Source organism: Juglans microcarpa x Juglans regia, chromosome 4S (assembly GCF_004785595.1).
Source record: "Juglans microcarpa x Juglans regia isolate MS1-56 chromosome 4S, Jm3101_v1.0, whole genome shotgun sequence".
In the NCBI taxonomy this organism is placed as follows: domain Eukaryota; kingdom Viridiplantae; phylum Streptophyta; class Magnoliopsida; order Fagales; family Juglandaceae; genus Juglans; species Juglans microcarpa x Juglans regia.
The window spans coordinates 18,526,702-18,540,132 of NC_054601.1; the positions used below are offsets into that span (position 1 = coordinate 18,526,702).

The following is a 13,431-nucleotide window of genomic DNA, read 5'->3' on the forward strand; positions in this document are numbered from 1 at the left end:
ATATTGGCTCAATAGTCTCATCAATGTTAAATTGGCTCAAGCATCAAATAATCCTAAGGAACATGATAAAACTCCGAAAATGCGAACTGAGTTACACACTAAAGTTTGGTATTAACCCGTACAAAAAAAAAAACATTGAAGTTTGGCATGAAGAATATTACAACATCACAACTAACCTAATGGAATTTCATTGGTAAGTGCATTATAGTCTCCACAACAACGATCAATCAACTGGCTTAGTACCCATAGTTTGTGCCATAGACCGAGCCATAACTTCCAGTATGGCCTGAATGTCCAGAATTGGGAGGTGGAGATGCATATACAGAACCATGAGGTGGATAAGAATTATAACCTGGCTCTGTAGTCCCACCTGTTTGAGCCTGTGTTGGTGCTCCAGCATCGGCCATGAAATTCTGAACAAAAATTTAAAAGAACACAATTCAATAATGTGGAACAAATTCCGCCAGAATTAGCAAAATACCATAAGTAGGGGTGTAAAAGAGAAAAGCCTCTCACAAGAGGCTCAATTCAAAATTGTGGCTGAACTCGACACAAACCTGAGCTAAATTACACCTAAGTTAATGAAATGAGATGCCTAAGTTCAGCCCCAATACTCATTACCCAGCATTGAACTCGGCTCATTTATTTTTTTATTGGCACCGGGGTGTCCGAGAACAGCGTCCTGACTAATCCTGGGAATGCACAGGCTCGGCAAGGAGTTTCCCACAACTACACCTCGGGTAATTCAAGGGGAAGATCCCCTAGTCCGACTGCCCCTAAAGATTGTTTGCACCCAAGGGGATTTGAACCTTAGACCTAAGGGGAGCATAACTTCAAGCCTAAGACCTTTACCACTTGAGCCAACCCTTAAGTGTTTAACATGCACGAAATTACCATCATTTTCTCATTTTGCACATGGAACTAGCAAAACCATCCATTTGCAACTTCAACTACCACTTTTTTGGCAATATACACCCTCAGTTTAAACCTAACTGTTAATATCAATCAAAGTACTCACCCGCCCCTTCAAAAGAAAAACAAAAAAGATGCATGCACTCCTGCATACCTATGCTTGAAAGACTAAAACGTTACATCACACACACACACAAAGGATACATGCAAATGGAATTGTCATTATAACAACCATCTTCTTCCTTACTTTATCTAATTCTCAGGTTATTGTGGTATTAGAATTACACGTAAAGAAAGGAGAACCGTGATCTTCATGATCATCTTCTTCCTATCTTCACAGGCTGGTCCCACACCATATATCATGCCATAATCTGATCTTTAGGCCCATCCCCCCACCCTCTCTTGATGTTTTCCATACCCCCATAACAAAAAGGCATGCTAACCACATTTGAATATGAACGTTTTCATTGAGCTGAGCCCAAGAAGACGAGCCTGCCCAGAATTTGGACAATTACTGTTTTAACCCCAAATAATAAGGGAAACTTTAACATTTCCATTCCAATAGACTGTGATAATAGGCATGAGAATAGGTCAAAGCAGAGAAAAGAATATTGCCTGTATCAGCTGCTGAGCTGCTAGAACTTGGGGAGTAGTTCCACTGATTTCAACGGTCATTTCTCCAGGAACACCCCTAGTTTCTTGTATGGTGACGGTTGCCCCACTAGCCCTACGAATATAGCTTATATTTGCACCAGCTGCCCCAATAACAGCATCAGCATATAACAGTGGGATCTGCATTTGCTGTGTGACCTGCAAAACAAGAAGAGCATCAATCCCAACTGACCTGTCCACCGACAAAGTGCATTGGTGACAACAAATTAAGCAGAGATGTTTAAAACACAGCACAGCACTTTGACCTATTTTATTATTATTATTATTATTATTATTATTAAAATTATTATTATTATTGCACCCATCTGGTTAGCATGCCACATCACTGTAACCTTGGACAGTTTAGTTCCTCTAACTATAGAAGATCAAAACAGTGTCGGGAGGTATCTTTTCAGTAGACCAATAACCAAAGGTCCAAAAGAAAATAAGAGGATAGGAAACGCATAGCAACCTGGGTAACCAATGACGAAGCTTGGGCACTTGATGATGCAGGTAGACCCATTGGAGCTTCTCTTCCATAGGCCGATATCCCATGATGAGGCTGCTTTTCCATGGGAGGATGCATGTCAGAAGGCAGATAGTAATTGTCAAGTTGCCGTGGAGGTGGCATGTACTGAGTATTAGGTCCATAGCCAGGACCTCCACCACCACTTGGAGGACCACCTTGAGGTGGACCCCACGATTGGTGTGGCGGCATATGCTCCATCTGAGGATTCCCCATTTGCATCTGTCAAAAAGCATACATCAACATTTCCATTTCTTGGCAAACTTAACTGGCTTCAATTTATTGCTTTAGTGATGAGAATCATCTTCTTACATGCATTTCAAATATTGGAATTATGCTACGATCAACTAAAAATTTCCTGAGATGAGATGCAATTAGCTCCACCGCTTTGTGCACACCAGCTGGATCCCCTACAACTTCAACTACCCTATCATCTTGAAGAGCAAACACTGGTAGGTCTTCTGCAGAAATTATTTAACAAATGGACTATGAGACATAGATATGTACCAACATATTCTTAGAAGAAACAAAGAAATTTAAATTTAAAAATGAACTCATCCATGTAAAATGATCAACTGAGGCGAGCAAAACAAAAACGCAAGACCAAAGGAAGCTAAGAACTACCACAACTAGTGACTTGTTGTGACTGCTTTTCACAACAACGAGGCGATTTAAAAAAATATATATAGATAAAGAAGAAAAATATTAAGTCAATTTAATTGAAAGATTTGAATTTCAATAGGTAGTTGGTAATAGCTCTCAGAAGGAGATGTTAAGATGATTAGCAGAAGTGGCAATTAGAGGTCATCAGAAGTGGTAGGAGATCCATAGCAGCAGTTGACCTATCACAACAACCATGATAGAAATGGAAGGATAAGTGGCCATATCAATACTATTTACAGTGAGGTGATATGATAGCAGTGCAGCCTTAATGTAGCAACAACAGCAGACGAGACAGTTTGTAAAGCTGTTCTTAGTTTCTTCCTTTCCACTTTGCAGATTTCTCTTGGGAATATTGAAACAAATTTATTGAGCCATACATCACTTCTAATAAACAAACATTTGAGTCTTCCATTTGGATAAAATTCAATTTCAACGAGCATTAAATGCAAAAAATAGGTATGGTGTCCACAAAAAATAACAAGAACCTTCCCCACAATCTGTCAGCAAAAGAAGAAAGGAGTAAAATCAGTGCTCCAAAAGTTAGATGGCGCAAGAATGACCATAATTCTAAGCAAATTTATTTGTGCAGGCCTAGGGCGTGCAAACCCTTTGAAAAAAGTGGGACCCAACTGAAAAAATCCACTTTTTTATGGTAAATCCACTTTTTTCAAAGAGACTACACGAGTCTTGCACACCCTAGGTTGCACCATTGCGCATATTAATAAAATTTTATTAAAACAAAGATTGTCTGTTATTTTATTTTTTATTTTTGATAGGTAATTGTCTGTTATACAGTTGTATTAAACAGGAAAGCAAAATTTATATTGCAAATTTACAACTTTCTACTTCAGTGCACCACAAAAAATGCCACCAATCTCTGATATGTTCAGTACAAACATATATATGCTCATGTGATCAACCATTATGATGTTGGTTTGCAGCAATGGCAAATAAATAGAGAGGTGAGGTTACTCGAGATGAGTGCCAATTTGATATTTACAGAATTAACTCAAAATGAACAAAAAATGTAGAGAATTAAATCTCATAAATAAAAAACCTGCTCCAAGAACTCTAACAATACAATTAGAGGCTTCTTGAATGGATTTAACTGTTCCTCCCTGTTTTCCAATCAAGCTTCCAGCTTGAGAGGCAGCCACTAGAAGCCTTGTTGAAACCTTGCCCCCAGTGCCAGGAGGAGCATGAGAAGAATCACCCTCCAAACCATCAACAATGCGTTTATGAACTCTCAGAAGGCCATCCATAGCTGGAGGAAGAGAAGAGTCAGGTTCCTCCTTGGCAGATACCATGACCTATTCAAAACAACATATAACAACACCGGCAACATGCATTAAGCATAAGCACTAAGATCTACATACAAAACACAATTACCAAAACAAACTATCCTTTGATATTTCTGGGAAAAAAAGCTTATCTCAATAACATAAGAACAGGAAAGAATAAGAAGAAAGAAACATTGAAGTTCAGTGAAGCATGGGGCTGCTAGTGCTCGAATGAGGTAAGTGGACCACGTGGGGTGGGTTTGTGGAAGCACATAGGAAGAGGATTGCCTACTCCAAAAACAGTCATATTGAGTTGGGTGATGGCTCTCAAATCAAGTTTTGGCATGACATATGGTGTGGTAACCGAAGCCTCAAAGATATTGCATGGGCGAAAGAAGATTCAATAGCTTAGCTCTTGGAATTCCCTAGAGCCTCTCCTCAATGGAATGTTAACTTCATCAGAGTTGCACAGGACTAGGACTTGGATGTCCAGTTTTTTACTCTGTTGTACTCCACAAGATGACAGTTGGAACTATTGACAAGATCACATGGAGCCTCTCCAAGAAAGATAGATTCACTGTCTGTCCAATCCTTTCATCAGGTTCGGACTAGCCAAGGCACAAATGCCTTTTCATAAAGGAATGAGTTGACAACCTAAGAAATCGATAGATCATGGCTTGGATTGGTGTTGCACGTGCAAGATGAATGGTCAACCGGTGGATTATCTACTTCTAGTCTTCTACATTGTGAGGAGGCCAAGACTTTGTGGGATGACTTTTTTGCAAGAGTTGAAATATCATGGGCCATGCCTAGAAGACTGGTGGGTTTTCTTGCAAGTTGCAAAGGCCTTCATGGCAACCCACAAGTGGTGATAATTTGGAAGATGGCTTATGTAGGCGTTCGTGTATTTGGAGGGATATGATAGAAGCTTTGAAGATCACGAGCGCACAATAGATGAATTGAAAGCGTTCCGCTTTAAAACTTGATCTTGTGGGCAGTGGCAATAGATTTTAAAAGGCTTAGCACCCATTATTTTCTTATTTTAGTTGTAAATCCTAGTTAGGTATTTCTCTTGTATGTGTCATGTGTACATGGGCTATGCCTATTTTCTTTAAGAATAAAAATTCTTGATTACCTATTAAAAAGGAAAAAAAAAACATCGAATAGACATAGAGAAGGCTTATGATCACATCAAATGGAATTTGTTGTTTACCTTGCTTGCTAGAATTGGTTTTAAGAAGAGATGGAGTTTTTGATTAGCATGTTGTCTCTCTACAAATTTCTTTTCTATCTTAATGAGTGGCTCTCCAATTGGTTTCTTCAACAAATTTCTTTTCTCATGGTGTGTGATAGGATCCACTATCTACATTACTTTTTTTTCATTGTCATGGAAGCTCTCAGTAAAATATTTTAGGTTTTGTGGATAGCGGCTTTCTTTCTTATTTATCAGTGGGGAATAGCAACTATGGTACACTTGATATTTCGCATCTCTTATTTGCAAATTATACCTTCAATTTTTCTAGGGCAAACCAATGTCACATTCAAGCTACTGGAGCACTTCCATTATGCTTTGAAGTTGTCTCTAATTTGAGAGTGAATCTAGCTAAGTCATCGGTTAGAAATAACTAATGTGGGCAGTGGCAGATCCAAAAATTTATCTCTGGGGGGGCTGAAGATATTAAAGATTTATCACTAAGGCCCGGTTTGGATACAAAAAGTGTTTAATCTCATCTCATCTCATTTCATCATTATAACCTTCCCAAATTTCCACACAAAATATAATAAACAATTCAACTTTTTCAAATCTCAAAACAATAATAATTAAAAAATAATATTCTAACAATATTTTATTCAACTTTCAACTTTCATCTCAATTCACTATCCAAACGGCACCTAAAAGACTAAAATATAATAAATATTTTTATATATCTTCATAATGTATATATAATACAAAATAATCATATAAATATATCTATCAATTTGAGATATAGTAATTAAAGATAGATAATACTTTACCTTCTTTAGAAAAAAAACTGAATACATTTATTGTTAACTAGAAGGAAAATTTTAGAAGAAACTTTAAAAAAAATGTCATGCAAAAAAAAGATATAGAGAAAACAAAAAAGAAAAAGTTTGGATGAGACCCAAAGAAGAATAGAAAGAATAGACATGGAGTTTTTTTAATATATCACTTTTGAATTTTAATACATGAGACTTGGGGCTATATTGAGAATTCTAATAAAAACCAGATTCTATATATGTTTTTCAAGTTTTTCTAGAAAATAGTAAAATTGCTATAATTTTTTGGATAGAATTCTTTTAAAAAGGTTAAAGGGGAATTATAAACTTTTAAAAGATACAAAACAAAATACTAGTTTTTTAAAGACAATGGCTATTTTAGATGGTGTGATCAAAAATATCAAGCATAGATTGGATAGTTGGAAGAGGCTTTACTTGTCCAAAGGTGGAAGTATTACCTAGATCAAAAGCATCCTCTCCAACTGGTCTCATATTTCTTGTCCTCATTTCCACTTCCCAATAAGGTGCTAACCATATAGAATAGCTACAACGTGAATTTTTATGTAGTAGGATGGGTGATAAGTTTGAATTTCATTTGAGATATTGGGCGAAGTTATGCAATCCAATCTCCAAGGAAGGGTTGGGAGCCCGTAAAAAGGTGTTCAATCGAGCTCCATGGAGTGGTGTTGTGGAAGCATATAAGAGGAGGCTTGTGGGATTTTCTTGAGACACACGGCATAAGGTGGGTAATGGTTCCCGTATTAAAGTTTTCTGTGATCTATCCGTGTGGAGATGGGGTCCTTGAACTAACTGTTTCAGTAGTATATGAGCTTGTGCGAGCAAAGGAAGCTTCAATAGCTGATATTTTGGGACTCTCCAGTGATTCTGCACGATGAATGCTTGTTTTTCCAAAGTAGCACAAGATTGAGACGTATTTTTTCAACTTACTGTACTCTTGAAGCATGATAGTTGGAGACGGACATTTTCTAGGACTATCTAGAAGACTAAGGTACTTCTGAAAGCGGCCATTTTGTTTGGAATACTTCCTTAGGGAAGATTATTACTATAGACAACCTAAAGAAATGCTTGACCATTGTAGTGGACTAGTGTTGTATGTGCAAGAAGAATAGAGAAGCTATAGATCACTTGCTATTACATCAACAAGGTAGCAAGACCATATGGAATGATTTCTTTATTAGAGTGGGGCTAGCATGGTTCATGCCCAAAAGATTGGTGGACTTTCAAATTGGACTGCTTACATAACAATCCATAAGTTGCAGCAATATGGAATATGGTTTCCATATACCTATTGTGATGCATTTAGAGGGGCGAATGATTTTTGTTTTTTATAGGTAATTAAGAAGTTTTATTCATAGAAATAGGCAAAGCCCAAGTACACATGGAGTATACATGAGAAGCACCTAGTTAGAGTTTACAATCGAAAGGAGAAAATATGGACATTTAGCCCATTACAAAAAATGGCCCCCGCCCATGAGAACAATGAATTAAAAAAGAGGGGCGAATGAAAGAAGCTCTAAAGATTGCAAGAGGACAATGGACAAGCTTAAAGATTTCATTCTCAACACTGTTCTTTTGGGCAATTGAGATAGATTTTAATGGACTGTCCACAGTTCTTATATCATTTTGTAAATCCTAGTTAGGTGTTTATCTTGTATAAGTCATAGGTACTTGAGCTATGCCTATTGATTTTTTTTTATTAATCTAATTTTTTTACAACTTATCCAAAAAAGAAATTCAAAACCAAACACTCAAGAGAGTCAGATATTTAAATTGAAGCAACATTCAAAACTGGAAGAAAACTTTCAAACGGTTGAATATCTATTTGTAAAAGATAGTTCTTTGATATAAAAATGAGTTAGGTAAATATAGGTTTAGATGGTAGCATAGGATACACACACAATAAGATGAAAGGAAAGGCACTTACAAGCCAGTTGCAATTCTCATCTCTTGCAAGAAACATAATTTAAACAAGAAGGCAGTTAACTCCCCACAGCCATGAGTGGCCAACATAGCTGCCAAACCTCATCATGCTGTGATTGTTGTCATTTCATTAAAAAGCACCCAAATTTACATTGGTCCATGAAAAACTAGTTTGACTAAAACATGGGTTTTTTGTAAATTTGTTTTGAGAGAGAGAGCCTAGAAGGAAAAGAACTACCAAGGAAGAACATTTCGATGCAGATGAGTAAGGTACATGGGGGTTTATTTCAAATATTTTGTGATAGGAAATAGGGGTTTCTATCATATATAACCAATATGGCAAATTTGTGACCTCCAAGAATTTGAAAAATAACTGGCAAAAAAATGGGAAAAACTATTAATTTACATCAACCTACAACCTAGATCTTTTTTAACGAATTTCCTGTTGGTGGCATAAGTTAAGTAGAAATTCCACCATGCCAAAGTATACTGCAGCTCAACAAGAGTAAAGCCTTAGACCATACCGACTTATAAGCTAAGAATTCAGAATCGCTGTATTACAAAGTAACAATTTGGTTGCGGCATTATACACAAGTACTAGTATTTTCTTTTTCTTTTTTCTTTCAAGAGCATAGTAGTGGATTGTGATGCTTTATACAATAAATTCTGGTTCATAATAGTGTTTTGTAACAAACTACAACACTACAAATAAATAAATTTAGAATTTTACATGGGCAAGTTAACAGTGTTTTTTATCGGTACGATGAACACAAGTTATAGTTGATATAGTTTCTGTTGGTCCTAATTCAGTACAACCATAATTTATTAGCAATATAGAATTTCTGGCAATCTCTGTATCATGTTATTGTGGATTACGAGTTTCTTTTATGATGTTTACATCTTTCGTAAGACATCAATCACCCAGGTTTTGAAGTTACCAGATAGAACGCAGAGCTTCTTGGTAAAAGATGCATATGGTTTTTCCAGATCAACTTTTCAGCACTTTGTAATACACAATGCTGATCCCTACAATCTGGGTCTTTGGTTCTTCAAGTTTGAGATCTTATTGATGATTGAGTCGTTGCCTTAAAAATTTGCAAATGAAACCTGCAAAGATTCATTTTTGTTATTACAATAGATGTAATTATATTCATATTTTATGGATTGTGTGCCTTGATCTTCCTTCGTATCTTCTTTTACTTAAATCATTTTTAAAGATCGGTTCTATTAGAACACACAACCCACTCCCATCCTTTCTTATGTCTCTTAGGTTTTTTTCATAGTTTAGATGAGTTTGGATAGTTAACTACTCTTCGAAATAGCAGTCAAGAAGCGAGTACATTTATACAATGAATAATTATATTAATTGTCAAGAGTTTTCCACTAAGTTTTCATAGTACTCAACTAGTGCATATGGAGAATAATTGAGTTCCTATAATATCAGAAGTCCATCCTAATTCTCGTTATAACATCAAGACTAGGTGTATAAAGCCATTATTCACTTAGACCTAAAATCCTACACCAACTCATAATAGCATTACTTTTTCCCAGATGTCCTAGTGATGGACTTATATACATAATATGGATTGGAACAGGATTAGAAATGATAGGAAAACTCTACTAAATCCGACAAGAAAACTCTAGGAAAAGATAGAAAGCCCCACCTCTCGTCTATGTTAATTCTAGCAAATCCTACATATCATATTACTACTATATGGCTAACATCATTGGTTTCACACACATTGAGGTCAAACCACAGCATCAAGAACAACAACTTTTCAACAATTATTTTGTTTTATATAAGTAAAACTTTTCAACAATTACAAAAAGTTATAAGTAACCAAACTTAACTTCTGAGGAGCAATTGAGACAATTTGCACACAGCACTACCATACATACCTAACCTTATACATTACTATTTTTCAATAGAAAGAAATAGTTAAATATGTTCCATGTAGAAACTTAAAGTTACAAAAATGAAGTTCCATGTAGAAACTTGCAGTTACCAAATAAAAGAACATATATTAATATTTGGCATGTTAGGGAACAAATTGATCTGCCCAAAATGAGTATATACATAGGAGATAAAACCACCAAACAACATACATTAACCAGCACTTGCATACGAATCTATTCATGAATATCCCATTACGAAATAGAGTGAAATACATGAAATTAGAAACAAACTCACAGCTCTTTCTGCTGTCCCTGGAGGACCATCAAGAATTTTGATGCGAGCTCTTGTCTCCTCAACTATTTTTTTTATGAACTCTCCTCTGCGACCAATTATACTACCAACCTTTTGTGCGGGAACCAACATCCGGAAAACATTCTCTCCAGGCCACCCAGGCCACTTTTTTTCATCACTTCCAACTACAGAATCCTCATCAAGCTCTTTCTTTTGTTCAGGCTCCGAGTTTTCAGGAACCTGAACGACTACTTGATCAAATACTTGATCAGATACTTCATCGGGAACTTGATCGGCTTCTGGTTCACCAGAACCTTGATCAACCTCAACTTCAGCCATTAGTGTGGTGCTGGGGACGGTAAAATAAGACTGTTGATCACTTATATCATCAAGAGAAAAGAAACAGGGAGGGTTTTGGTTGAGAAATTAAACAGAGAGGGTTACCGGCTGATGGAGAGAGAAACACAGATAGAGAGAGAGAGATGAGAGAGACGAAGAGGTGGGGGAAAGAGAGAAGGTGTTGAGAAAAAAAAAGAGAGAGCGTCGGCGCAGGAAAGGAAGAAGAGGACGGTGAGAGGGGGAAAGAGAGGAAAAAAATTAGGGTTACGTGAGTGTGCCTTTTTATAAACGGCGCCGTATGGGGAATTGGTACGGGGGTGGCTGGGTTTACATGAATTTTTGGGGCTCTACAGACCGGCCCATTTTAGATTTTATCAGAAATGACGTTCAGATTTTTTCTTTTTTTTTTTTAATTCTCTCTATTTTTAACCTTTGTGTATTTAGGTCTATTTCTATATTTTTGTACAAATCTGTAGTTCTTTGTACATTTTTTTTTTTTGGCATTTGTTAATGATTTCTTCTTAACAAATGCATCATTTACCTATGAATTATATAATTAAAAAAAAATTTGTATCATTTATGATATACAGAGAAATTATATAATTTCTTAATAATTTAAATAGATTTGCATATTTGTTAAATCTCTTTTTGTTCTTAATATAGTATTATTTAAAAAATGCAAATATACAATTCTTATGTGGCCTTTTTTAGAATAAGTTTGGATTCAGAATACTTTTAAATCATCTCATCTCATCTCATCTTATCATTACAATTTTTACAAATTCTCGCATAAAATAAAATAAAAATAATTCAACTTTTTCAAATCTCAAAATAATAAAATATTACTATTCTCCCTAGATTATTCAACTTTTTATTTTATTTATTTGTTGATGATGTTATTACATGTTGTGATTGTCATCATTGTACCTCTATAATATCCTTTTATTTGAAGAAAATATCAATATTTCATAAATTTCTTTGGGATTTATTTAACTTTTATTTCTTTGTGGTTAGGCATACAATGAAAGTATTTATCCGTAATAATTTAAATCCTATTATTGGCGTATATGCAATGTCATTTTAATTAATTTTTCTATCAAATTTTAAAAAATAAGTATAATGTATGATAGTAATGAATTAAACAAAATTTAAAAAAAAAATACATGAAGCCTCACATAGCCTAATATTAAGGAATTTCTATATTATTAAAAAATACACATGACTTTATGGCAACTAGTAAGACAACATGATTAAATCAATAAATATACTTAAATATCACCAACATCATTTCTTTTAATCTTTTATCTAACTTCTTTCATAAATAAATTTTAAAGAATTTGAAAACAACAGCTAAAACAAATTTGGTATACTAAGCAATCAGATGAGAGAAAGGAAGAAACTCAACGATAAATGAGAGAGAGATGTTGAATCAAAAATATCTCGAACTAATAAAATTCCAAGATGAGAACAATCTTAGTGTAGTTTGCCTTATGATTCAAAGGGCAATGAAATTCTCTGTATAAGAGAAATTAGGTCTTCGAATATTAATTTCTCTTAAAGTAACCTTCATACTGATGCATCTAACATTTCAAATATAACACGTACTATTTTCAACAATATTGTTGAAAGTTCAACGTTTCATAAAAGATATTTATATCTCGACAATATAACTGCATCTATCTCAGTATTGAGCGATCAGGTTTATTCATTATGATTTCCCATTATGAAACATTTCCATGACATTTTATTCTAATTTTATTCAGTATATACTAAGAAATCCCTTTGATAGATTGATTATCTTGATAAGACCAATCCAATTCTAAAAGAAGGGCATTAGAATTTACTTGGGGTAAAGAAGAAGTTTACAACAACTTTCATCCATTCGTACCTTTCTATTGGATACTTCGTTTTGAAAAAGTGTAAAATTTGTTTCAAAATTTTCCTCAATTATTTTGTCTCTGCTTCTTTTATGTCATAGGAAAGTGACATGAAAAATTTCTTTGCTTTAGGCAAATATTACAGAATGTACCAGTTGAGGCAAATTATTTACCATCAGTGTCGTCGTGTAGATATTGTGGAGTAAAAAGATTTCATCATGAACCCAACAGCTTCTGTTGTGTTGATGAAAGATTCTCGCTGATTCCCAATCATTTCCTGACCAACTTTATCTGTTGTTTACTTCTGATTCAAGTGAATCTAAAAAATTTCGTACATATGTATGCACATACAACAATAAATTCGATTTTGCATCGTTTGAAGTAAAGTTCAATAAAAATATTTGTATAAAAAATAAATAAATTTACACATTCAAAGCTCAATGATAGATCTATCATTATATTAATGATTTACTCCTTGAAGATGGGCATCCTTCATATTTGTAGTTATATTTTTATGACACTAAACACGAATTACAGAATCATGTTAATGATCCACAAAGATTAGATTCACCTATTATTGCTCAATTGATGGGTGCACTCGATTTTAATCCATACTGTGGTTTTTTTCGAAGTTTGAGTGACATTCCAGATTTGAAAATTCATATAATTCATATCAGGTCAAACATTGGTTTAGATCAAAGTGTTTATAACACTCTATCAGTGTCACAAGTTGTTGTTGTTTGAACTGAACCTGATAATTCTAAACAACAAAAAGATCGAAATATTGTTGTTTTCAGTCACATAAGTGGAAGTCATATTGTTTAATGTTATTTTGGTCATTATGATCCACTTTAATATCCATTATTATTTCCTTTCAACAATTCGGGTTGGCAACAAAGAATAAAAAGGGTGAAAAAATGAACAATATTAGTAAATGCTGAAACATCAACATTAGATCATCTCCAACAGTAAAATAATGCAAAGGAATTACTTAGAAGAGAGGAAAAATTTCAAAATAACTTTTAATGTTCTAAA

At 34.7% G+C, this 13,431-nt stretch overlaps 1 protein-coding gene across 1 annotated transcript; it reads right to left on the reverse strand.

Moving 5' to 3' along the window:
- Nucleotides 1-3: 3 nt before the first annotated feature.
- Nucleotides 4-10,812, reverse strand: LOC121262527 (flowering locus K homology domain). Its single transcript, XM_041165034.1, has 6 exons — nucleotides 10,184-10,812; nucleotides 3,810-4,062; nucleotides 2,402-2,550; nucleotides 2,036-2,311; nucleotides 1,528-1,722; nucleotides 4-413 (listed from the first exon to the last, which is right to left on the reverse strand). The coding sequence occupies exons 1-6, from the start codon at nucleotides 10,517-10,519 to the stop codon at nucleotides 237-239; spliced, it is 1,386 nt and encodes a 461-aa protein (XP_041020968.1). The 5' UTR covers nucleotides 10,520-10,812; the 3' UTR covers nucleotides 4-236.
- Between the last annotated feature and the right edge of the window lie 2,619 nt (nucleotides 10,813-13,431).